Here is a 24,954-nt window from a genome sequence, read left to right on the forward strand (position 1 = left end):
ATTCCAGCAGTTACTCCAATTAAATCATGAGCCTCGAGCCACACTCCCAAAACAAAAAAGGATTTATTTGAAGTTAACATTCTACATCCGGCATTAACCTGGGCGTAGCCAACTCTGAGATACGTAATTCACTGTCACCCTTGATCCTGCTCCCCCCCCCCCCGGGTGTATCATCCAATGAAACACGTCCATAGCCAAGAGTCATCAATCATGCTCTCCAACTAGATTTTTGCATGGCAGAAGCTTCAGTCATCTAATCAGTCTTTGAAGAAAATATGAATGAAATGTACTTTTGATTCCACACTGCCACCTGGTCTTTGAACCCCCCCCCTTCTTTCTGTTGTCAACTATAAAATGTGTGTACAAAATGTTTTATGAGTTGACATATGTGTTTTTTTAAATTGTTTTAGTCACAGCTTTGCCAAAAAGTCCTGCTCTTCTACAGTCGGCCGAATGGAATTTGTTACAAGATCAGAACACCTCCGAACAACCAAAATGTACAGTAAGTACGGTAACACAGAGAAAGAATAGGAATAAGACACTTATGAGCCGCGGTGACACAGTGGTTAGAGTGCAGTACTGAAAGCTACTTCTGCTGACTGCCGGCTGCCTGCAATTTGGCAGTTCAAATCCCAACAGGCTCCAGGTTGACTCAGCCTTCTGTCCTTCCGAGGTGGATAAAATGAGGACCCAGATTGTTGGGGGCAAGAGGTTGACTCTGTAAAACCGCTTAGAGAGGGCTGGGAAGCACTGGGAAGTGGTATATATTGCTATTTTGGCCATTGGGAATACACTGTCTGGTGTGTGTGTGTGTGTGTGTGTGTGTGTGTGTGTGTGTGTGTGTAAATCATTGTTATTTGACAGCTTCCTAAGGAATCACTTGATTTACAGAACCAAAATGTAGTATGTAAGCTGTGGAGTTTTGTTGTAGGTAATTGTGCATACCAGAATATGTCTTCTGTGGAATAATCAATCATTACCACTTGGTTCTTGCTTTGGAATCTCATGAACGGAATGGAGAGGATAGTCTGTCCTTTCTCTATTGTGGAAACGTGTTGAAGAAGCTCCTTTTTGAAAGTGTTTAAAGTGTTTTAGGGTGAAAGGACAGGAGAGCAGAGTTGTTAGGATCACTGCACCTTTAATCCAGCAATGCTAGGATAAAACGTAGTTTTCATGTGGAGCGGTGTTGGACTTCAATGTTGACTTGACGTCTAGGAAACAGCTTTCCAGGTGTTTTGCCAACATTTATGCCTGCACACTTCACAGGAAACTGAGCAGGGACTGACTAGGTTACTGTCTTTAAAGCTGGGTATCTTGAAATCTATTTTCTAGATCAGGGGTCTCCAACTTTGGCAACTTTAAGACTTGTGGACTTCAACTCCCAGAATTCCTCAGCCAGCTTTGAAGTCCACAAGTCTTAAAAGTTGCCAAAGTTGGAGACTCCTGTTCTAGATCATGGTCACTGTGACCTGTGATCATGGCAGATACTGGCCATTAAAGCTCTTTGTTGTAGCTTTAGTTTCAAACATTCACCCATCAGTTGGCTCAACGAGGGCAGAAATACATAATGGGTGCTTTATTTTATTCTAGCTTGTTTGCAGGTACTCTTGTCTATTTATTTTTTTTGCAGTTGTTTCATTATCTAGCTAGGTAATATTATCAGCAGGAGTTAAGTGTAGTTAAGTCAGCCTCTTGCCCCCAACATTCTGGGTCCTCATTTTACTGACCTCAGAAGGATGGAAGATTGAGTCATCCTTGAGCCGGTCAGGATTGAACTGCTGGCAGTGGGCAGAGTCAGCCTGCAATCCTGCATCCTAACCACTGTGCCACCAGGACTCTTCTTCTCTGTTACTTAGTTAGATACCAAAATATCTGCAAATAGCCAAGTTCAGAGAATACCAGGAACTCCATAGTTCAAAGCTGAGCTAGAGATTCTGTTATTTTGGAATATACCGTATTTCCCCATGTATAAGCCACCCCTTTTTTCCAAAATTTTCAAGCCCAAAAAGTAGTGGGGTAGCATATACAAAGCAGGTACACTTTTTATACGTGAAAAATGCATAAAATAATAAAGTAGGAATAAACTACATACAAACTGCATACGCTAGGCATCGGCCTGAATGCTTCGTTCCTACTCTCGTTCCGATGCGTGGATTGCTAGCGTCGCCCACACCACTTTCGACGTCATGACCGAAGTTGTAGATCTAGACGTCGCGGACGACTTTCGTCTGAAGCTTTTTCGTCTGTCGCCGCCCGTACGGACGCCGACCGGGCTTGGCGGCGACCGTCCAGTCGACCTGCCGGCGATCGCGGGGCAGACGGTGTTGCAGCACCGTCGTTTTTTTTCGTGCGACTTGCAAGATTGTACACAGTATTCATTACTGTGTTATTTTGAAATTCTAAAATGCCTGAAAAATGAAGAGACAAGCCTACACTGCAAGCTTTAAGTTAAAAGTCATTAAGTTTGCCAAATAATTTGGTAATCATGCAGCTGAGCGGGAATTTGGACCTCCACCAGATCGGAGGGCAATCATCAGATGGAGAAATCAGGAAGAGAAACTTCGAAAAATGCCAAGGATGAAAAAGGCATGTCGTGGAAAGTCTGCCAAGTGGCCACATTTGGAGAAGGAATTGAAGACATGGATAGTTGAGCAACGTCAACATGGTGTAGTTATTACAACCAAGATGATTTTGCAAGAAGCCAAAGAATAGCAAGAGAAAAAGAAGTTGAAAACTTTACTGGTTCAGCAAATTGGTGTTATCGCTTCATGAAGAGAGAGAAGCTGTCAATGAGGACTCGCATCAGACTTGCTCAAAGAATGCCTGAAGATTATGAAGCAAAAATAGTGGAGTTTCATAAGTTCATCATCAACCTTAGAAAGCACTGGAATTACGATGTTTCTCAAATTTATAATATGGATGAAACTCCAGTCACATTTGACTGTCCAAGCAACAGAACAGTCGATCTGAATGGTGCCAAGACAGTTTCCATAAAGACAACTGGAAATGAGAAGAACAGATACATTGTCGTCTTGGGTTGTGCTGCTGATGGAACCAAGCTAAATCCAATGTTGATTTTTAAGAGGAAGACTTTCCCTAAAGAAGAAATTCACAACAGAATACTTCTTCACATGCATGAGATAGGCTGGATGGATACTGATGGTATGCAAATTTGGTTCAAGAAGATATTTGGATGCCGACCAGGAGCTCTGCTTAAGAAACCGGCTTTGCTTGTCTTCGATTCCTTCAGGGGACACTTGACTGAGGATGTTAAGAAGATTGCCGAGACTATGAAAACCAAACTTGCGGTTATTCCAGGTGGCCTGACTTGTCAGCTTCAGCCCCTTGATGTTTCCATTAATAAAGCTTTTAAGGTGGCACTACGAGAAGAATGGAACCACTACATGACGACGACAGCAGGAGACAATCTTACCAAAACTGGTCGACTGAAGAAACCATCAATTGGAGAAGTTTCGAAGTGGGTAAAGAAGGCTTGGGACAGTGTGAAGATCGAGATCATTGTCAAAGCCTTTAAAAAATGTGGAATATCTAATTCTCTTGATGGTTCAGAAGATCATTTGATATATGAAGATGACGATGAAGATGACACAGAGGAAGAAGAAGAACTGTTAGCTAAATTAGATGCCAATAATATTGAAGATGACGTGGAATGTGATGGAGCAGATAGTGATGATGAGTGTATGAGTGATTATTATGAATCTTGAATTTTGTTTCTTTGTAAATTTTCTTTCTTCATAACTTGTTTCTCTAATAAAATATTTTTTTCAAAACTTCACAGTCCAAAAATTGGGGGGGGATGGCTTATACAAAGGGGGTGCTTATACGTGGGGAAATACGGTATAACTCTTGTCATTCTGGTATATGCCTTTAGATCTCTTATATGAAGCCACAATTCTCATATGTACTTTTATGTTAACAGGGAATGAACATCACTGGGTCTTCACAGCTTGGTAAGCAACCTAAGAACTTACAGAATATACTGTTGCTAATCAAACTCAATTCCGACTGTAGTTTTATATATGTATAGTTATAGAACTGTATGAAGTCTCCCAGGCTCAGATTAATTGCGTTCACTCAGATTTTTTATATTTGCATTTTAGTAGGCTTTCCTGTTCATTACTCATTCAGGACTCCTGGTTGTAGTTGGCATTTACAGAATAACAGAGTAGGAAAGTACCGTGGAGATCTTCTAATCCAACCTCCTTTCTTTTATGAAACTTACATTGACAAATAGAAAATTACATTTGAGTTAGCTATGAGATTTATTTTTTAAAAAATAGATGAGCAGACCTCCTAATGACATCATTACACACGCCCTCCACAGGAACCATTGCTCTAAAACTGGACATCCACCTATTTGAAATGGTAGAGGGTCTCCTGCTTGGGCAGGGGATTGGACTAGACCTCCAAGGTCCCTTCCAGCTGTTCTGATTGAAGTTTCTTGTGCACAAGCCTATCCACTTTTCAGTGCTATCCGTTTCTCTCAAAATTGGTACTTAACTTCCATGGTTACGGCAAGAAATGATGTTTTGCTTGCAGAAGCTCTGCATATTTTGTGGCTTCTCGTGTGAGATTATAGGATGTGCTTGAAATGCCTTAGTGTTTATTAACCAGAATTTTCCTTTGTAGGAAAGGAAATATTTTTGCAACCGAAAGGGATACATTTTTCAAAAAGTTACATTGTTCATTTGCACTAAATTTCACTAACCACCTTACTAGTCCAATGCGTTTTTTTACGTAAGAAAATTTTGCTTACATGCAAGCTCTAGATATCTAGATATTAAAATCTAGATGACTGCAATATCTGGAATGTTAGATCTACGAATCAAGATATTAAAATTCTGCTACCCTTCATTAATGGTTTCTTTTCTTACAGATAACTCAGAGCTGGGAGACAAATCTCCAACGGATACAATACCTCAACCATCTTCCACCAGTCTAACTCCTAAAGGACCGCCCTTACCAGAGATTGCAATTGAGACTACAGATATTGGTAAAGTGTTGATTACTATCCTACCCAAACCCCCGTCGAACGTAATGAAAAATAGCTTTAACCTTGCTTGTGTCTGTTACACAAGTTAAATTGTGCTGTTTTCTGATTGGCTTCAAAAGTGGGAGATGTTTAACATCTACGCCCTGTTTGCAGCCCAAACAGCTGCATCATGTTGGCCCCTCTGACTGTATCTTCTTGGGGGATGGAGTCCAAATAAACATGATACTAAATATATAGATTTTCAGAAAATTTGTAGGCATTTAAAGCAGGAATATTGTTGAGTAATCAGTTACTCCAGGGGATAATACTTTAAATTTTAGGTTTCCCCCCCATCAGGCATAATAAAGTGAAATTATGTGTGGTTTAGCAAGAATCGGAATATTTGCTTAATTTTAGAAATCGCTGCCTTTTAACAAGTCCTTCATAAATAGTAAATGTAGCTTTTTCTTAAAATGACCCTATTATAGTTTTTAAGCTCCTCTGCCCTATAGACATTCAATGAAAAAAATACTGATGTTCATGAGTGTGATTTTTGGGGGGTTGGATTTACTAGAAAGGCCACCCATGTAAGTTTCTAAGTGAACAGATGTGTTGGGTTGTGCTGCTTCCGTTCCTTTTGTTCTTTTGGTCGTTATCTTTTGGTTGAGGTCTCCTACACCTCATAGCTCTTTGAAAATTATACCATCAGTTAATAGCATGTGGTAAATCGGCTACAATCGTGTGAAAATTTGTGAACATTTTGTTAAGTGCATGTTGTTAGTGAGGTACTTCCTTTCATGGATGTGTTCTCCTTTAGGGTTTGGTAGCCGCTGTGGAAAACCAAAAGGACCAAGAGACCCTCCTTCAGAATGGACATGATGCAAGAACCAATGGACACATATTAAATTATACTGGAAAATTCAAGTGCCACTGAACAAGATTCGTAGTATTCCAACGCTTTATTTTTTTTGGAACGATCTGTGTACATATAGCTACAAATGGTACACTTTTGTATACATCTACACAAATATTAAAGATTCAAAATGGTGGATTCTATAATTCAAACTTAACTTTTTGCTGGGGCCATCAATCTGCCTTATTACATTTTTTAAAAAAGTATTACTTATGGTTTGTTACTTCAAGTATTATTGCCTTAATGTCTTTTAAACCTGTTAAAACATTGTTTATAGACATGTTAATATGGTGAAACTTTTGACAAATTTGAGTTTATGGACTTTTTTTTGCAAATGTTTGATTACCATGTACATTTTATTTTATGTATGTATAGGGCAAGCCAGGTATATAATTTGATAAAGCTGCAATCATAAAGTATTAACAGAAGGTGTAAGAAATCTCTGCATGAACTAAAGTTGTGTACCTTGTAAATTATTTGCCCTAATGTTTTAGAAAATAGTTTTTTTTTAAAGAAAATGTTGGTGCACATTCAGAATTACAGAATAGCAGAGATAAAGATTGTAATACATTTTGTAAATTGTAAGCAAAAAGTTATTTTTATATTATATACTGTTTCAACTGTCAGTCCTAATTTGTCCTGGTTTTCATCTAGTCACTGATATTCCATAAGTGCCTTGAAAGACCAGATTTTTTAGCATGAACAAGTTACCTATAGAGACTAGTGTTATCAACCTATTTGAACTGTCAGTAAAAGAGAATATTTTAAAATCCTTTAAGTTATCCTTTATATATTTTATTTCAATTTAAATCTTTAGAATTTTCAAAAGGAAAACCTTGGTAAGTATCATCAGGATTAAAATCATGGCCAATAATGCTAGCAAAAGACAGTTTTATGTAAACATTTGAAAGTACCAAAATTCTGACTGCATCACATTTTCTCAACAAACTTTACTGGCAAATTCCAAAAGGCCTACCAATTTGTTTCGGTTTATATTGGGGATTCTTCAAGAAACAAATTAATGATTATTCATATATATTCTAGAAGAGGTAGCATTACTGACGGGCTTAAATGTCCTTCCAGTTATAAAATATTTTGTTCCAAGTCCCTTCCCTGCCCCTTTGATTTGCATGCTAAGTGGTCGCACCCTAAGAATAGCAATTAAAACTAGAGTACCTAGAGTAGACTCTTACCCTTTTTCATTATAAGCCCATGGGAATTTCTGAAGGCTGCTAACCCTCAAAAAATACAATGGCCAAGATTTCTAAAATTGTTACTTGGGTTAGCAAGCCGCCCTTTCCCCCCACATAGGTTGAACTACAATGTTCAAATTCTTTAGGAACATGTATAGTTCTTATATGATGGCATTTTTATTTGACTTTTGGTCTGCTATAGTAGTTACTAACCTGATGATTCTAAACCAATTATTTTATTGAAATATCCAGCAATGTGTATGTATGTATCTCCCCCTCCCTCTCTCTCACACACACACAACGTTGGAATATTAGCCTAAACAGAAAAGGCTATGTTGTGTAAGGAGAAAACAAGAGCAGAGTTTACAAATATTACTAAGATGAAATACTCCTGTATAAATCAATGTGTCTCTGGGGCACTTAGTCTCTTGCTGGTAGTGGAAGATTGGGTTCTATCAACTATAATTTCCACAGTGGACTCAGTGAGCAAAGCACTCAGTGAGCAAAGCAAAGCACAGTAAGCAGAATGGTTCTGCCACTGGAAGGACTGGCTTAAGCTATTCTACATGAAGAAAGATACCTGAATTTAAGTGTACTAATACAGGGTGTGCAACATTTTGTTGCTGAAAGCTGTATTTCAGAAAATCAAAAGGGTGCTTAAAACCAACTTGGGTGCAGATGGTATATGCTATGACCAAGCAATGTGGGTTTCTTCCCTCAAAGTTCTTGTACTGAGGCTAATGTGCTTATTTTTTTTTTCTCCAGCAAAACCTGGTGGGAGATCATGATTCCCTTTATAGCAATTTGCTGCTAAATTAGTGCAGTTCCTGCTTCCAGGAAAAAAAAAGGTATGGTGTGGGATCTTGATGTGTCTGTCCACCTAAGGATGCAACTTCAGAAGATCGTTATACGAGTTTTTAAAAACAAATTCATTGCTCGCTTGCCTCGGAAATATATTCTGGAAAAGCACAATATTGTCACAAGAGTATAGTGCATCAGTCAGAATAACATGCTAATTTATTTACCATTGCCCAAAGTCCAAGTAAAGGTAAAAACAGGAATAAGAGGAAATAAACAATCAAGATTATGAAGATTAAATAAAATATTGAGCAGTTGCAATACTTGCACTATTATATAAACACGACATCACAAAGCTTAGAGTTCTTGGAAGAATTTGTGTTGATGGACCAAAAAGTTTATACCTAGGATTTCCAGTCTTTAATACTTCCAAATCATTCCTTTATAAATGTGTTTTTGCAATCTGAAGGAAAATGGTGGTTCAGTACTCATTGCTTGATATTGTTCAATTTATTATGATACAAATCTTAGTAGATTTCACGTAACAGTGAAAGTTTTGTAAAATTCTATAAAGTTTTACACAGTAATGCAGTTAATAAAAACTTGTATTATATAATGCCAGATTCATCTGATACATTTCCAAAAAAACAGGAAATATTGGAAATGTTCATGTAATATAGTCTAATTTCCCAGGTCTCACTTTTCAGTTAATACATTTGTTCTGATAGCATTTTTTTTTAAAAAAAATCCTGTTAAACTAGTTTGTCTGTTTACACAATACATTTCTGTCAAGGTACAACTTCAAGTTTATAGTTTTTTATCTTGGTCCTTGAAAATTCAGCATATTTTTCACTTCAAACATTTAAAAAAGTCTTCTAAATCTCAACATTAGGGCTGCTACAATGGCTTCAGCAGGTAACATCCTACCCAAAGTCTCAAGTATCATTAATTACTTGGATATCTCAAGGGATCTTTAATTGGGTCAGGACCTTATAAAGTGGTTAACATCTATGGCTCTTACCCCTGGGAAGAAAAGCAAGAACAGGAAGTCATAGAACACAGAATAAGGAGGTTGGCAGGGACCTCAGAAGTCTTCTAGTCCAGCAGTCGCCAACCGGTGGGCCGTGAGAAAATTTTGGTAGGCCTCAGAGAAATCTCATCCCCAGAGCACCCCCACAAAGCAATTAATCCAGGCGCACAGAAACACAAGGCTGCGCTGCCCACATGGTCCATGGGAACCCTCACTCCTTACCTGGTAAACTTGCCTGCTAAATTGCTATTTTTCCTTTTTCCGACCATCATCTGTTCTGCTGTGCCGGGAAATTTAAATTAGCTAGGAAGCAGGAAATGGTTGGATTACTTGCTTTCTAGCTAGTCTTTAGATTTTCCGCTCAGCACAGCTAAACCTGCCTTAGGACTGAAGGTTTGCTTGCAAGCAAATTCAGTGCAGATTCAGGGGAAGCAAATTTGAGAGACTGAGCTAGCCAATGGCAGATATAGATCATTGAATGATTCTGTGAACAACTCAATCTGCCGGCTTTGCCTGAGTTTGGGTAAAAGTTGCTTTTTTTAAATAAAAAACTCAATATTTATATACATATATTTACATACAAGCCATGCTCAGCCAGTCATATGACCAAGCCACACCCACAAATTAGGCCACGCCCACAGAACCGATTAGTGGTCCCTGGGATTTAAAATTATGAGTTTGGTGGCCCCTGAGGTCCAAAAGGTTGGCGACCCCTGTTCTAGTCCAACCCCTGCTTTAGTCCAACCCCTGTTTGAGCAAGAGACCCTGTACCATTTTAGACAAATGGTTGTCCAGTCTCTTTCTGAAAGCCTCCAATGATGGAGCACCCACAACTTCTGAAGGCAAGCTATTCCACTGGTTGATTGTTCTCACCATTAGGAAATTTTTCCTTAGTTCTAGGTTGCTTCTCTTCTTGGTTAGTCCTTAATTTGGGCCTTCTAATGGGGTGATTGAGGAGGGGCAACGGTTAGGTCATGTTGCTCTGGATCTCCAACCTTGTCACAGGTGAAGAGATAAGGCCATGTCTGTCTATCTCTGTCACCAGGGTGTCAAAAAAAGAAAAATAATCCAAGAGGGCAGGTCAACATAGCTCAGGTAAGGTATGAAGAAGCTGATCAGCATTATTGGACAACCATTTGTTTGAAATGGTATATGGCTTCCTGCCTGAGCAGTGGGTTGAACTACAAGACCCCCCAAGATTCCTTCCAATTCTAGTTATTCTATTGAGGTAACAGCAATTGTTAGTCTGGACACAGGCCAATTCTCAAAGGCTGGATGCTCTATGGCCAAAGAAACAAAAACGCAAAGCAAGTCAGACTTACTTTCAGCCTGCTTGAAAGTTGCTGGCTATTTAGAGAAATTCTGGATGACCAATCTCAAAAAAACAAATCTCAAGGGCAATAGAGCAACAGGTGCACTCCCATTTCTACTGTCCCTGCAGTCCCCAAGACAAGCCCTTTATGGAAATGGACAGACCATTCAGGAAGCAGACTCAATCACAATGTTAATTTAGGGGACTTTACCTATGCATAAAATCTCTCAGTCCCACACCTTGCTAAGCGAGTTTTAAGACAATGTCATCAGAAACTGACCCACAAAATTGAACTTGTTATAGCATGCAAGTTAAAGGGGCCATAGATACATAGTAAGCAAGTTTCAGGACACCAGACTGACCGAACTACATAGTAACTTGCAAATGCAGCCTGTACGGATCCTGCCAAGATTTCAACGCAATTCTCAATTTCCATAGAAGGATTATCCTTTATTGCAATTCTCTATACAGAAGAATCTTCTATTGCAATTCTCAATTTCCATAAAACGATCATCTATTATTGCAACTCCCAACTTCCATAGAAGGATCTCCTGCAATTCTCAACATCTATACAAGGTTCTTCTATTGCAATTCTATAAAACGATCTTCCCTTATTGCCATTCTCAACTTCCACAGAATCATCTTAAGCTTATGAAGGTTTTTTTTTTTTTGCATAGCCTCGGCTAGCGACCCCCTTTCTTTCCAAAGACCGACTGAAGCAAGCGCGTCTTCTTGCTCTCCTCACGTTCACTTAACGCTTTCCTTCAAACACACAAACACACACACACACACACAAAAACCACTACATTCGCCCAGAGTAACTTTTACTCCGGGTCCGCGCTCCCCGGGCCTTTATACGTCAACCTTTCTTCCATTCACACGACGACGGCCGAAAGCAAAACCGGGGCCAGCGACGCGGTATATATTTTCCCCACCTTTGCAAAGCGGAAGAGAGTTTACGTGCTTTGCCGACGGAGCCGGCCTTCAAACGGCCCAATGAACCCTGGCCTTTTCCCTCACCCCTCTTCCGCTCAGATTCCTCCCCGCAAGCCGGCCTCAGAGGACTGCGGAGAGGCCCTTCACCGCGCTCTCCGGGCTTTTCCGGGGCGGGCCGCCGCCACCCCCGCCGCTCCTCCCGCGGCTGAGGCACCATCATCGCCCAGGCGCCTCTTCAAGATGGCGGCCGCGGACGGTTGGGCATCGGGGCCCCTCCGGCGGGGCTCTGAGGAGGGAAGCTTCTCCTGCCGGGGGATCTTTGGCGGGGGCGGGAGGAGAAACCCTCGGCAACTTTCCCCTCAGCTCCGGCTTCCTCGAGTCCTGCCGGCAAGCGCAAACCAAGCCTCGCCCACCTTTCCCGCCTCATGCTTTCCCCTCACAGAAATCGCTTCAGCGAACAACCGCTTCTTCTCTCTTTCCCTCCCTCCTTTTCACTCCCTTCCCGCCCTCGCGCGCCCCTCTGACATTGGTGGCGCTGGGCGTCTCTCTGAGGCGCGCCGCCTTCCTATTGGCCGCCGAAAGTGGCGCTTGAAACGCTGGGCCCGCCCCCCTTCGCTTCCCCGCCCCCCCCCCGTCTCTCTCGCGCTCTCTCTCCCCAGCGACGGGCGCTGTGAGGTAAATAGAAGCAGATCGCAAAATGGCGGAGCTGCCCAGTCCCGTGCGAGGGGCGACGGTGGCGCCTCTACCGCCTCCGCCGCTGCCTCCTCCCTCGGCTCTGGCCGTCGACGCCCGCGGCGTCTCCCCGCGCGGGCTCCAGCCGCCGGCCGCCAAGCGCCTGAAGGGGGACGAGCGCGGCTTCAAGGAGGCCAAGCGTCTCAACGGCGAGGGCCACAGGCAGCCTCCGCCTCACATCCCCGTGGCGTCTTCCCCGGCAGGCCCCGCCGTGTGGAGCCTGGCCGCCTTCTCCTCTGGCGGTGGAAGCGGCCCGACCGGCGGCGGCGGCGGTTCCTTCGTCTTCCAGCCTCAGCTGCCCCCCAAGTTGCTTCTTCCGCCGCCTCCGCCTCCTCTTTCCCTCTGCCTGGCCGGCGTGGAGGGCCCCAGCGGGGCCAAGAGCAAGAAGCCCAAGGAGAAGCGCGAGAAGGAGAGGCGGAAAACCCTGCCCGGGACGGCGATGACGGCGGCGCCTCCTCAGGGAAGCGGCCGGGAAGAGAACGGCGACCTGAAGATGCTCCTCCAACAACAGCACCACCATCGGCATCACCATCGCCCGGGCGGTGAGGAAACACCCCCCTCCCGAACCCATAAAAAAGGGGTGGCGTGGCTGGAAAATGGCCTTCCCCTCTGGGGATGGTGGGGGGGGGAGAGGATGAGGACAAAACTGGGGGGGTGGGCAAGGAAGAGATTGGGGGTTGGGGGGATGGCCTGCACCCCGTTTTCCTATTGGGCCACTTGGGGGGGGGATGGTGGTGATGGTTGGGGCTGCCAGTGTCTCCCATTGCAAAGCCAGGCGGAGGAGGCCGACGGGGGCGTGAGAGCTGCCTTGCTTGGCAGCAGCCCCAATATAAGTGGGTGGGAAAGGCCCAGTGAGGGTTGACACGTCCAGATCTGGGGTAACCTCTGCCCCCACTTTCTGCCTGGGGAGTCCCAGGGTGAGATAAGCGGCCAGTAAATTGACCGAATAAATAAATATGAAGAGCACGGTGTGGAAAAGCATATGTGCCTACCGAGAGTCTCCCATCATCCAGGTCGTGGATTGTCCCAAAGGTATCCTTGCATATTGGGATCTGAAGGAAGGTCTGGGATAAGAAGCCGAAATGTTTGCAAAGAAGAAACCCTGAAAGTCCAATGGCCTTTTAAAAAAAAATAAAAATCAGTTTATAATATAAAATACAAAAGCACAAAAGGAAATAGTAGGAAAATAAGGGAAGGGGGAAAGTGTAGGGCAAAGGGGAAAAAGAAAGAAAAGCCTTGACTTCAGACTCCCTTGGGTGCAGTAGAATAAGGTAATAATATCAAACCTAAACTTTTGACTTTTGCATTGTAGCATAAATTAACCATTTCTAGAACGACAAACCTGTCTGATTGGTAAAGGCCAAAATTGAAAGTTTCATCCCCCCCCTTCAAGTCCAGTTGCCTTTTTTGTGTGTGTGGGGGGGAAAGCATTTTTGGAATTTGGAAGCATATGGACATCCGTATCCCCTAATTGTGCACTGGATGCTTTGGGGTTTAAAATACTATTTCTAGTGAGCAAGAAAGGAGCGACTTGTATTTCTTGATATAAGATAGTTTAGCAGCATCAGGTTTTTAAAAAGTGATTATTTGCTATTGGAGTCCACAGTGGTTTTGACATTCTAAAGGGGGCGTTTCTATAGAAGCTGGGAAGAGTGAACTTAAGTTCGGTGCTGTCTGATGTGAGGATTTAGCTGTATGAGAGAGAATGTAAAAGCCTTAAATTTTCGCTTTTTTATTCAGAAGTAAGATCTACTGAATATGCAGGTCTTTGTTATTAAATAAGTCTGAAGCTAGCTGGGGTTAGCTTGAAGAGCTGCTACAAATTTACCTTCAGTATGGATGCAACTGAGAAACCTTTTTCATTACCACTGCAGCTTAAGGAATTTGGGCAATCCAACTGAACATTGCATCAACCTCAGATGAAAAGAAACAAGATTTGATACTTTTGAACTTGATGAGGTTTGAAAGTTAAAAAAAAACTATAAAAATGGGCCCTGTAATGTAATCTTAAATAATATGCGTGCTCTTTTCTTTTTAAGTGGCAAAAGTTCCAAGAATGTCATGTGGATCCTTATACTCAATCAATTATTGTTGAACAGAAAATGAATTGAACCTTGTTTTAAGTTGATGCCAACTGGTTTTATGCAGGTTTAAATCAGGATTTTAATGGCAGCCATTTTAGCTGGAATAGAGAAATAGGTGGTAATTTTTCACATGTTAGGACGTCTTGAAATTCTGTACTTAAGCTTTTGAATTTCCATCCAAATATTTCTCAAAACTTTTCAATATGACTTGGTAGGGAGTAATCAAATTAGATGCTTTTGCCAAAGAGTATCCTAAGGATAACTTATTAAAACTTCATGGTATTTATCAGTGAAACATTTAATATAGAATGAAATAAATAAGTGTTGACTAGTAATCATGTACACTATATTTGTATGGCAGTATAGTTTACCTAAGATTGTTTATCAACGTGAATTGTCCACTATTCATCCTGCTCTTAATGCCTTTTTAAAAAACCCAGATTTATAGTAGAAAGGATGGAAAGGTAAAATTTTCTTCAGGGGAAAAATGCTTTAAAAACAGCAAAATAATGTGAGGAAGGTTTTACCTTCCCATATGTTTCTTTCAAGAAAATAGTGAATGCTGCTTTATTGGTGAAATAAACAGATATGGGGAAGAAACATATGGTTCTCCTGTTGCATCTGGTTTGGCTCAGTAAAACTATATACTCATGAAATCAAGTTGGAGTTAGAAATGAAATGTAATTTTCAACAGTAAAAACACTTCTCTAACCTTTCCAGAGTGCTATTAATATTTTTAGGCTTATGGAAATCTAATCTGAATACAACAAATCTGGCTTTTTAAATCATTACTGTTGTTTTGCATCTAGTAATGTTCAAGGCTGTTTGGAAGTTTTAATTTTAACAAGTCAGTGTTGCAAAGCTTGCAAGAACAGGAGGTAAGAGGGGACATTGCTTTGAAACAATCACTGGAGCAATTTAAAGGAATATCACAGCCTTATGACATGACTACGTTTTCTTTTAGGTAAACTGAAAAATAATGTAATGGTAAAACCTCTTGGCCTTCTCAGTATCTGTCAGTTTTTGGCAGGGCCTGCCTTCATAGCATAGGGCTCACCAGTGAGTGTGTTTTCAACAGCTGCAACTTCTAGTTTCCTTGGCTGGATTTTACAGTGTGTAGGGTTTCTCAGCATCTTTGTAGTGCTTGCATGGCCAGCCTCAAGGTCGCTCTAGTACTACTAGAGGGCAACTACGGTAGATAGTCATAAGGCAGTCATCCATTTTCATGATGCATCCATCCACTTAATTCTTCTGAGCTCTGATAACCAAAGGCTGAATGCTGGTGATCCCCATATTGGAGATACGATCCTGACAGTGAATGCCAAGAATGGATCAGGGAGGGTCCTTGTGAAATTTCTCCAGCTGTTTGATGTACCTTCAGTACAGAGTCCAGAATTCAGCATCCATATAGGAGAGATAGTACCACAGCTGTGTAGAGTTTCAGCTCTGTGGAGATACAGGTATTAAATCTTGATTGAGCACTCTAGTCTACAGCCCCCCAAGTGCCTGGCTGGCCTTGCTAATCAGTTCATCTAAAGACCCATTGCTTGAGCTGATGCTTCCCAAGTAAGCTGTTTACATTTGTCCTTCTCACCCTGACACATGACCACAGGAAAACAAAGAACAGATTGAAGTATTCTATTTTCTAGCTGGGGTGTGGATCACTTGTTCTGATACTGTGTTACCTATTGAGAACTTATGAATGCTGTATGGATAGATGACTATAGGCCACAACATGCTAGATTACATATTAACATTCACTTAGGTTTATTAGAAAGATTGATAGTTTCTTAGTAATAAGGGTATGGCCAAGGTGACCACTTAAAGTAGCATTACCTTTCACATTATGAGAAAGTTGATTATTTTAAAATATTGTTGTCATTGATGTTTCTATCAACGTTTGCCAATTTTGTATGTACTATACTTAAGAACAAACCATAGAGAAAGTTTTGAGATTTTTAAACATGTCTCTGTTTATTTACCTGACATACTGATGTGCCAGGATGTTCCCAGCAAGCTTAGCCTGTGGTATCTTATATCAATCTAAATACCAATTAATCCAAGCAGTAAAATATCAGAACTAATAAGAAGAATTAAAACCAGTGTCTCATTGAAAAGCGGGAAAGTTTCTTTTCAGGGTAGCATGAATAACAGGCCTTGAAGGATGCCATGTGTCCAGTAAATGCAACCCATTATTCTAAGCTCATAACAGTACTTGAAATTCATTGGCTTTGCTTGGATTACTACTCTTTTAAAAAGATCTTTCAGTTCCTCCTAATCCGATAATATCTTGCTACTACTTCCTCCAAAATATATGCTGTTACTTTAACATACTAATCTAAAAGTAGGCAGAGGAATCAGAAATGCAACAAGGACATTCAATTGAATTTTTAAGAATTTTTGTGCTGATGAAAAATGAGAAGATTCAGTTCTGATGTTTTTATGCTTGTTGGATGGCCATGACTTTTTTTTTGTCTCTGAACTATTTTCCCACAGTGAGTTGTCTGAAACTAGAGTTTCACCATTGCTATCTCAAATACTTAGTGTGAGGATACATTTGTTTTTAAATGTCTAGCATCCGACAAAAGAAAAGAAGCATCTTGTAATAGATGCTTTAGGAAGCAATGTAGAGTCCTGCTATATTTTCCTAAGAATACATTCAATACCTGAGACATTTGTAGAAGGTTGTGGCCTATTTTATTATATTTTATATTTTATTTTCCTGATACAAATCTCAGTTTTTTACCTTTACATGCTTAACTAGTTGGGTAGAAATTCTTGTCACATGTAAGATGATTGTCATACAGGACTTTGCATTTTGAAAAAAAGGCAGTTGAAGTTATATGGAAAGCAGATGCTATTATGCAGCAGTCTAAATAACATTAGATTTCAGGGAATACTTAGTATTATGACTAAGAGAAAACTACATCATTTCAAAACAAAGGATACATAAAATAGTTTAATTTTATATACAACAGTATGAGAATTTAGAAAATTTAAACTACAAATGTATTTCTTTCATTGAATGTAAATAAACACTTATGCATTTATTGTGGCTAAAATTTTACATTATTTAAAATGTTCATATATAGTCACTGCTTTAAGACTTCCAGAAGTTTTAGTCAAACAGTTGTGATTGTATCTTGAAGTTCAGCTTTGCTATAGATCTGTGGGACTCATAGAATGCTGCAGCCCTCAAGGCAAAAGAAATATAACAATATATCCTATTTTACTCTTGAAATCGTCAGTTGTTCAATGTTTGACTGAACATTTGAAGTTCAGCATGTGCAGATGCTGGAGAAGGGGAACTGGGACATGCAGGGAGGTGCTGATTTTTCTTTTGTTTACGCATCCAGTTTAAAACAGTAAGCAATCATTAAAGTCAAAAGTAGCACATAAGAAATAACATAAAGATACAATGTTGATCATACTTTGTCCTGTAGCAATTTTTGGAAAAGAGTACAAGTTAACATTCTAATAAATTCCTAGATGGCTTAGGTATTTCTTCAAAGGCTGTAGACTTTTCTGAGTTCAGAATAGGCTTATAAAATCTATGTATTTGAAGTATTTGAAAGTGAATTAAATGTGTTTGGCTAGCAGTAGATTGCCTTGGACAGAGGAAGAATTGTTGTCACAGTGGCTGATCTAATGCCCTATGATTAGAACTCTTGATGCAGTAATTTCATATGCCTTTTGACAATGCTTCAACTTCACAAGCTGCCCTAGATCTCAGTGGCTTCTTTTATAGTCTGGTGTGGGATCCTCTTGGAAGTTTGTGCAAAAGGTATTTGCTTGCTAACAGAAAACCAGTATAACATAACACCCATACTATAGGTGATCAAGGTTGTAAAAAGATTAAAATACATGATTAATTGGAAAAAAATCAATCTAAAGATTAAAATTTCATCAAGATTATTAATAAAACTTCAAAAGGCTCATCATTTTATAGATTCAGCAGAGTATTCTGTCATTTTTATGTTTGTTATTATTTTAGGGATTAATTAGCTGTTACAGTAGTATTTCTTAATTCAGAGTATTGGAATATTACTGTATGGTCTTTTACAACAGGAATTTGAAATATATTGGTCATAGAAGTTGTATAACTTTTAAAAGTTTGTATTTTTTATCTCTTAAACTGAAAGGTTAAGAATTATTACATTTTTCTATGCAAGAGTGGACTAAAAGGCTCTCAAGTGATCCTTAAGAAGTGGAGAATAATATTACAAAACACAAATAACTGCTCCTTTTAAGGAAAAGGAGCTATTATAAGGGGGTGTATTAACTAGTTGATCCAGTTTTGAAACTTCTAGATTAAGCTGTTTTCCCCATCAGGATTCTGAATTGGACAGTTTTCAAGTGTTCTTGGTTGGATCGCAGTTGGACAGATTTATGAAATGCTGACCTTTGCCAAACAGCAACTTCTCATCTGTCAAGGGGATAAGCAGACTTAATTAGTGGAAGAGATATAAAGTAGATTTTTTCCCCCTCATTTTTTTTCCTCAGAATATAATTAGGAATCTCCCAAACCTCAGTGTTTGTTTGGCTTTTTGAAACAAAAGGGATTATTGAACCAAGATTTCAAAATAATGAGGAAGGGGAAATATATAGTAACAATATATAATATATAATGACAATATATAAGGTGCTTTTCAAAAGACAACTGGACTTTCTTGGTTCTTTTCTTTGAAAGCATTTCATTTCTAATCTAAGAGCTTCTTCAGTTCAGAACTGAAGAAGCTTGTTGGATGAGAAGCAAAATATTTTCAAGGAAAAAAATTAAAGTCTGGTTGCCTTTTGGAAAAGCACCTTTGGGACAACCATGACCTGAGTGATTGAGAATCTCTACAGATAGAATGACATAAGGATATGGAACTCACATATTTTTGCATTCATGGTATAGGCTTGGAGAGTTATTCTCAAGCCTAATTTACCTGCTGTAAATTGGAACATATATTGGTCAGGCACTTTGGTTGAGGTAGCATGCTGAAGATTATGAGCACTTTGCGTTTTAAAAGTGGTATGTTAATGTAATTTCCATTTCTTGTCACTGCAGTTGCATTTTGTGAAATTGTGGTTTTAAGAATAACACTCTAGATTATTAAAAAAACAAACCCTAAATACTGGCACATGTAAGAGAGACCTATAATATTTTTGCTTATCTTTGGAAACATTAGGAACAAAACTAGATGGCTATGATGAATCCTGGTTGTCAGTTTATTTCTGAAGTATGGTGTTCTGGTTAATTATCTCTTTGTATTCATATATTGTTTAACAATAATCTGAGTTTCAAACACTCTAGAGTGAGAAGAAAGGCATTCAATTATTGATTTTGGAAGTTGTACTGATCTAAGACCTATTTCGGTTCTGCTGCTTAAAACTGTAGTCCATCCCCCAGTCACTGCAAATGAATAATTGTGTCAATTGTGGGTAAATTCTTTTTAAAACTTTCTTATCTTTATTGAATATGAACATACTTCCTTTTCAGATGAAATAATCAGAGAAAAAAACACAGAACGAGACAAGGAAAAGCAGAAAGAAAAAAAGAAGCACAGATTAATGTCTGAAATAAAAAAAGAGAATGGAGAAATGAAATTATTTCAGAAAGGTGAGCACAATATTGTCCACACGTGATGATAGTATATACATGAGAGAAGATTTTTTTAAAATGAGTATGCTCTTAAATATTTTTAATTCTGATTTGTTCTAGTTTCTTTTGATAGGAGGCCGTATGACTTTTGGTTTTCATTTCAGGTTTGTACTTAAGACAAAGAGTATCATGTTTATCTAGTTACAGGTCTGAAAGCTTTTACTTACAAACAGTAATTTGAATACCAAAACAATTATGTGAGAATTAAAGGCAAGTGCATAATAATTGTCTGAAATGTGAATTTGTGGCACCTTTCTAGGATCACATTCTTACATGAAAAGAAATGTTTCTAAAATGGGTTATATATATTTTTTTCTCTTTTCCTCTTCTGTTGGGTTTTTGTAACAGTGACCACAGTATTATTTTGGATTGCCTGTTAAATTGGTTTTCAGTTGTTGTTATATGGTGGCCTAGATTGTGCTGTGGAGATTAATTTCAGAATTAATCTGAAATTGGAAATTATTGGGGATGAAATTTGTGGGAATCTTTTATTCTGCCATACTACATTGATGAATTCATATTTTACTGCCATGAAAAATGCTTTGCAAAAGATAACCTAACAATTAAGCTGCAGATATTCACCCCGGAAAGCTCAACATGTGTATAAAGATTATTTTTCATGGTTAATGGCCAAATTGAAGATAATATATCCAAACTTAAAATGCAGTTAATCCTTTAGGATGGCAAGGAAGGGATGACTGCTGTTAAATATGTAGTTATATTAGAGCTAAGAGCCAATGCAGCCACAGCCGCAACGAAACAAGGCACCATCATCTTACTTCCAAACTGAAAGTTGAAAACTATTAAATTGAAAATCAATGACAGTAATGTAATAATATAAATGGTCCACACTCCTATGATTTACAAAAGACTCTGTTATATGTAGGTTTTATCCAAACATCAGACCAGTCCACCAAGCCAAAATCTACAAGTATTTGTTCATCAAGCCAAAATCTGGTAAAACATTGCTAATCTGGATACAAGGGTTTAATCAGTGTTGGTTTTAACCCCCTAAAACCTTGACTGAGTCCATCTTATTTTAAAAATTAGTCTTACATGTTTTTCATTCTGTATGTGTATACATTTATACCCAGCTGATATAAGCATGTAAGACAGCTTACAACCACAATAGAAAAAAATCTTAAATGCATTGAAATGAAAAATTGAAAACATTACAATAATTGCAATGAAAATAAGTTAACAGTTAAAAACTTGATACGGTTGAAATATTGGGACAGAAGGAGCCAAATGGGCCTATTTGGAAAAACCTCCAGTATCCTGAGAGCTGCTTAGGAGAACGAGCCCTTTCTCCAGTTCACCAGGCAACTGAGCTTCTGCCAGTGATGGAAGCGTCTTTTGAAGCTGCTCACTTGTGATCTAAATACAGGGCTGGTTCGCAGCAGGAAAGGCAATCCCTTAGGCCATAAGTCATTTAGGGTTTCCAAAGCCAATATCTTACAACATCTTTCATAACTTGGTAGATAATTGGCAGTTCTAATGCATGCCAGGATTGTGCTTTTATTCAGGGTTAAGTCCATATAGCAGCTGTTTTCTCACAGGTTGGCCTGGCAATAGAAGGCAGAACTTTGAGGCTGTAGAGTCCACCTTTGCTGAACCCTTGACTTCCTTGTGTGGGCTGTCACTTGAAAGACAGGAGGGCAACTAACTGCCTCTGACTTTCTTATCCTGCAGCAGCCAGGTTGCAGTCTCCTCTGATATGTCCTTATGCAAACAATACTTGGCTTACAATCATCCGTTTAGTGATGGTTCAAAGACACAAGGGCATTGAAAGAAGTGACATGACCGTTTTTTTACACTTACCACCACAGCATCCCCTCATGGTCATGTGATCAAAAATCCAGGCCCTTGGCAACTGACTCACATGATGCTGGGATACGGTTGCAGTGTCCCAGCATCATGTGATGCCCTTTTGAGACCTTCTGACAAGCAAAGTCAATAGGGAAGCCAGATTCACTTCACATGTTACTAACTTAACAACTGCAAAATGGGGCAAAACTCATTTAACAACTGTCTCCACTTAGCAACAGAAATTTTGGGCTCAGTTACAGTTGTAAGTCAAGGACTACCTGTACCAAATCTGCCATCAAAATTTGTTCCCAGGACATACTCAATTTCCCCAGGACTGCAAAAATCCAGATGACCACTACGTGGCACCATGTTTTCTGTATTGCTTGGTCGCCATTGATTGGCTTTTCTGATTTTCCACTTTCTCCCATCTCCTTCATACATCTCATAACACCATGATCAATAAAGGAAGGATTCTCTCCCATTGTGTCTGCATAAAGGCAAACACAACAACCTACCCAAGGAATCTGTGTCAAGAGTTTCCAGAAGAAACTCCTCCTCTGACAGCAGTCTCACTGTTACAGGAAGTAGGTGGTGTAACTTTTGCAATCCTTTCAGCTAGCAAAATTTAAGCAATTGAGGTCCAGCAAAAAAAGTGAGAAGCATCTTTGCGGCTTCTCTCCAATAATTGGTACATGCTGATATTACTCCTTTCAGGTTTAACCTGCAAAACTCCAGACCACTACTTGATGGTAGCGAAAAGATACGGAAACCATTACCTTTTTCCTGCCGTAAAGTGCTCATTGGAATATTTATTTAATCATCCATTATGCTACTCTGTCTTCAAGCGTCTTACAGATTTCTGAAACAGCAATGAGATAAACTAAAAAAGAACAAATATAATGGTAAATTTTCCTACTGCTGATGAAAAACTTATTCACAATTGCCTCCACCTCCCCTCCCCTCACCCATCACCACCATCAGGAAAACAAGAACAATCCCTCGGAGTCCAAGGACTCACTGAAGCAGCAGCCTAGTCTTAATGGCAACTTAATAGGGTTGGGTCCTATCTGCCTTCAGGGGGATCCTATTCTGGAGAAGGGAACCAACCATTTAAAACAGCCGATTCCAGGAACCCTGTGGGTAATATTTGTCTTTGACTAGGAATCCCAGATCTTTTTGTAATCCTGACCTGGTATTAATGATTGAAGGTAAAAGTGATATTGCTGTTCTTCAGGATTCATGTGTAGCATGTTTTTATTAACTTTGCAACTTAAATCGGTTTACAGTACTTGGTATATTATTGCATGGGATATTTTTCATCTTCATGTAGCTCCAGTTTTTGATAAATTAAAGCAAAAACCTTTCTTTCTAGACATAAAAGAAAAAGCGAAAAGCAATGCAGACGATCTACAGATTAAAAAAGTAAAGAAGAAAAAGAAAAAGAAACATAAAGAGTGTGAAAAACGGAAGCGTCCAAAAATGTACAGTAAATCTATTCAGACCATCTGCTCAGGATTGCTTTCCGATTTTGAGGATCAAGAAGCCAAAGGCATTGTGGATCACCACCACCATCACCATCATTTCAGTGAGAAACATAAGAGTCCCAAGAAGGACTCTGAGTCCAAGAGAGTGGACAACAGTGAGTTTCCCTTTGTCTCGTTAAAGGAGCCACGGGTTCAGGACAAACTACAGAGGTTGGATGTGCTGGAGTTCAAAGAGTTCATTCATGTGGAGCACCAGCCTAACGGAGGTGCCTCAGTGGTTCATGCCTACACGAAGGAGCTCTCCCACTTGTCTCCTGTGGAGATGGAGAGATTTGCAGAGGAATTTCTGGGCTTGGTTTTTAGCGAAAAGGAGAACTGCACCGCTTACTATGTAATGGGAATTGTTCATGGGGCAGCTACTTATTTACCTGACTTTTTAGACTACTTTTCATTTAATTTTCCCAATTCGCCAGTGAAAATGGAGATTTTGGGAAAGAAAGATATAGAGACTACAACTATGTCCAATTTTCATGCTCAGGTAAGAGGTTATCTTTCATATTTCAAAAAAACATTTTGCTTCCTATTCAATGTGCCTGTTGTTGCTCCTTTTCTCTAAAAAAAATAAAATAATTTGGTTAAACAACACAGTCAGCTTTCTAAAAATATGTATTAAATACTAGTGCTTTTTCTCTTTACACCGTGTTATGTAGAGAACAAAAATGATAGCAGTAATATCTATTTTTGATAAGGCAAATAAAAAGGTCCTGTGAACTATCTGCTCACAATTGGAAATTCTGCCTTGTATTCCTTGTTGGCTCTGGAGTAGGAGGTGCTAGTTTCGTATATTCTGAATGTCTGTGGACCTTTCTGTTTCCATTAAGGCTGAAAAACAAAACAAAACAAAAAATAGAATAGAAACAGTAGGGGAAAGAACAATTCATAAAAATGGTTAATGAAAATCAAAGCAAGTCAGTGGCTATGGAAATTCTCAGTCATCCTGGTCAAGGATGCAAATGACCAGCTTATCTGGAAGGAGTATAAATCCTTCCACTGCCCACCATCTAGCCAGATCTAAAGAAGCTTCTTGGATGAGAAGCAAAACATCTTCAAAGAAAAAACCAGAAAATCCAGTTGCTTCTTGAAAAAGCACCTTTGGGTCAAAATGAGTCATTTTGTCCAAAAGTGAAGTGGCTGCAATCTTGTATATGCTTATCATGCCTGGACCCAGCGAAGCCTTGAGCCCACCTTAAGATGTAGCTGTGTAACTAAAGGAAAATAAATGCAACATATCTAACCCTTCCATTGCAAAATTAGAATAATAATGCTTGTTTTATGCCTGCAAGTGGACTTTGTGTAATAAAATAAATAAATTATTGAGTTTTTCGTATATTAATATTTGCCACTTGCCTTTAAAGAAACATCTAGCAACGTTCCTCTTGATTAAAAGAATGTGGAGACGTTTAAAGCAAAATGGAACTGAAATAGCATGTGGTATAAAGCTATTTTCATGTTGCAGAAGCTGTATGGTATGGCTGATGTTTTGAGTTCTCCTTTGAATTCTCTCACCGTGTTTTGAAGCATTTAAAATTCAATGTTAGGAGCAAGATTGTTACATGTAATTAATACGTTTTGCTGTATATGGGATGGGGGGAATGGGGAGGGAGAGAGAGAGAGAGAGATCAATATAATAATCTTAATCTCTATCTTATCTATAGTCTAAAATAGTAAAAGAACATAGATGAATAATGAAGCTCAAAATCCAATGTCAAAATATTCATTAAAGAGTTTAAAATATTTTCCAACTATGGAATTGGAATGATGATGTTATAATTATAAAAACATTTATCCATCTTCAGAAGGAGTTAATTACATGTTTATACAATACAACGAACATAAAAAATACCTTAAAATGCAATTTGAAAGAGGCATCAACAAAGCAAGTTTAACAACCAATTAAGCTGTTTAAAGCCTGTAAAATAAAAATTTCTTGGCTGCTTATCTCAAAAGTATCAAGGCAGGGCCA

At 39.3% G+C, this 24,954-nt stretch overlaps 2 protein-coding genes across 2 annotated transcripts in view; both read left to right on the forward strand.

Moving 5' to 3' along the window:
• Positions 1 to 6,679, forward strand: part of PTPN12 (protein tyrosine phosphatase non-receptor type 12) — a 46,543-nt gene extending 39,864 nt beyond the window's left edge. The window contains exons 15-18 of the mRNA XM_026701187.2: positions 411 to 502; positions 3,941 to 3,971; positions 4,898 to 5,014; positions 5,811 to 6,679. Coding sequence (XP_026556972.2) covers positions 411 to 502; positions 3,941 to 3,971; positions 4,898 to 5,014; positions 5,811 to 5,872 — 302 coding nt within the window. The 3' untranslated portion in view covers positions 5,873 to 6,679. The remainder of the gene's footprint in view (positions 1 to 410; positions 503 to 3,940; positions 3,972 to 4,897; positions 5,015 to 5,810) is intronic.
• Positions 6,680 to 10,916: 4,237 nt separating this feature from the next.
• RSBN1L (round spermatid basic protein 1 like) overlaps positions 10,917 to 24,954 on the forward strand; it is a 28,564-nt gene continuing 14,526 nt past the window's right edge. Inside the window, exons 1-3 of the mRNA XM_026701174.2 lie at positions 10,917 to 12,449; positions 19,477 to 19,596; positions 22,820 to 23,469. Of these exons, the coding sequence (XP_026556959.1) occupies positions 11,873 to 12,449; positions 19,477 to 19,596; positions 22,820 to 23,469 (1,347 nt within the window). The 5' untranslated portion in view covers positions 10,917 to 11,872. The remainder of the gene's footprint in view (positions 12,450 to 19,476; positions 19,597 to 22,819; positions 23,470 to 24,954) is intronic.

This window comes from Pseudonaja textilis, chromosome 5, assembly GCF_049901715.1.
Source record: "Pseudonaja textilis isolate UNSWEBS1 chromosome 5, rPseTex1.2, whole genome shotgun sequence".
NCBI classification, from domain to species: domain Eukaryota; kingdom Metazoa; phylum Chordata; class Lepidosauria; order Squamata; family Elapidae; genus Pseudonaja; species Pseudonaja textilis.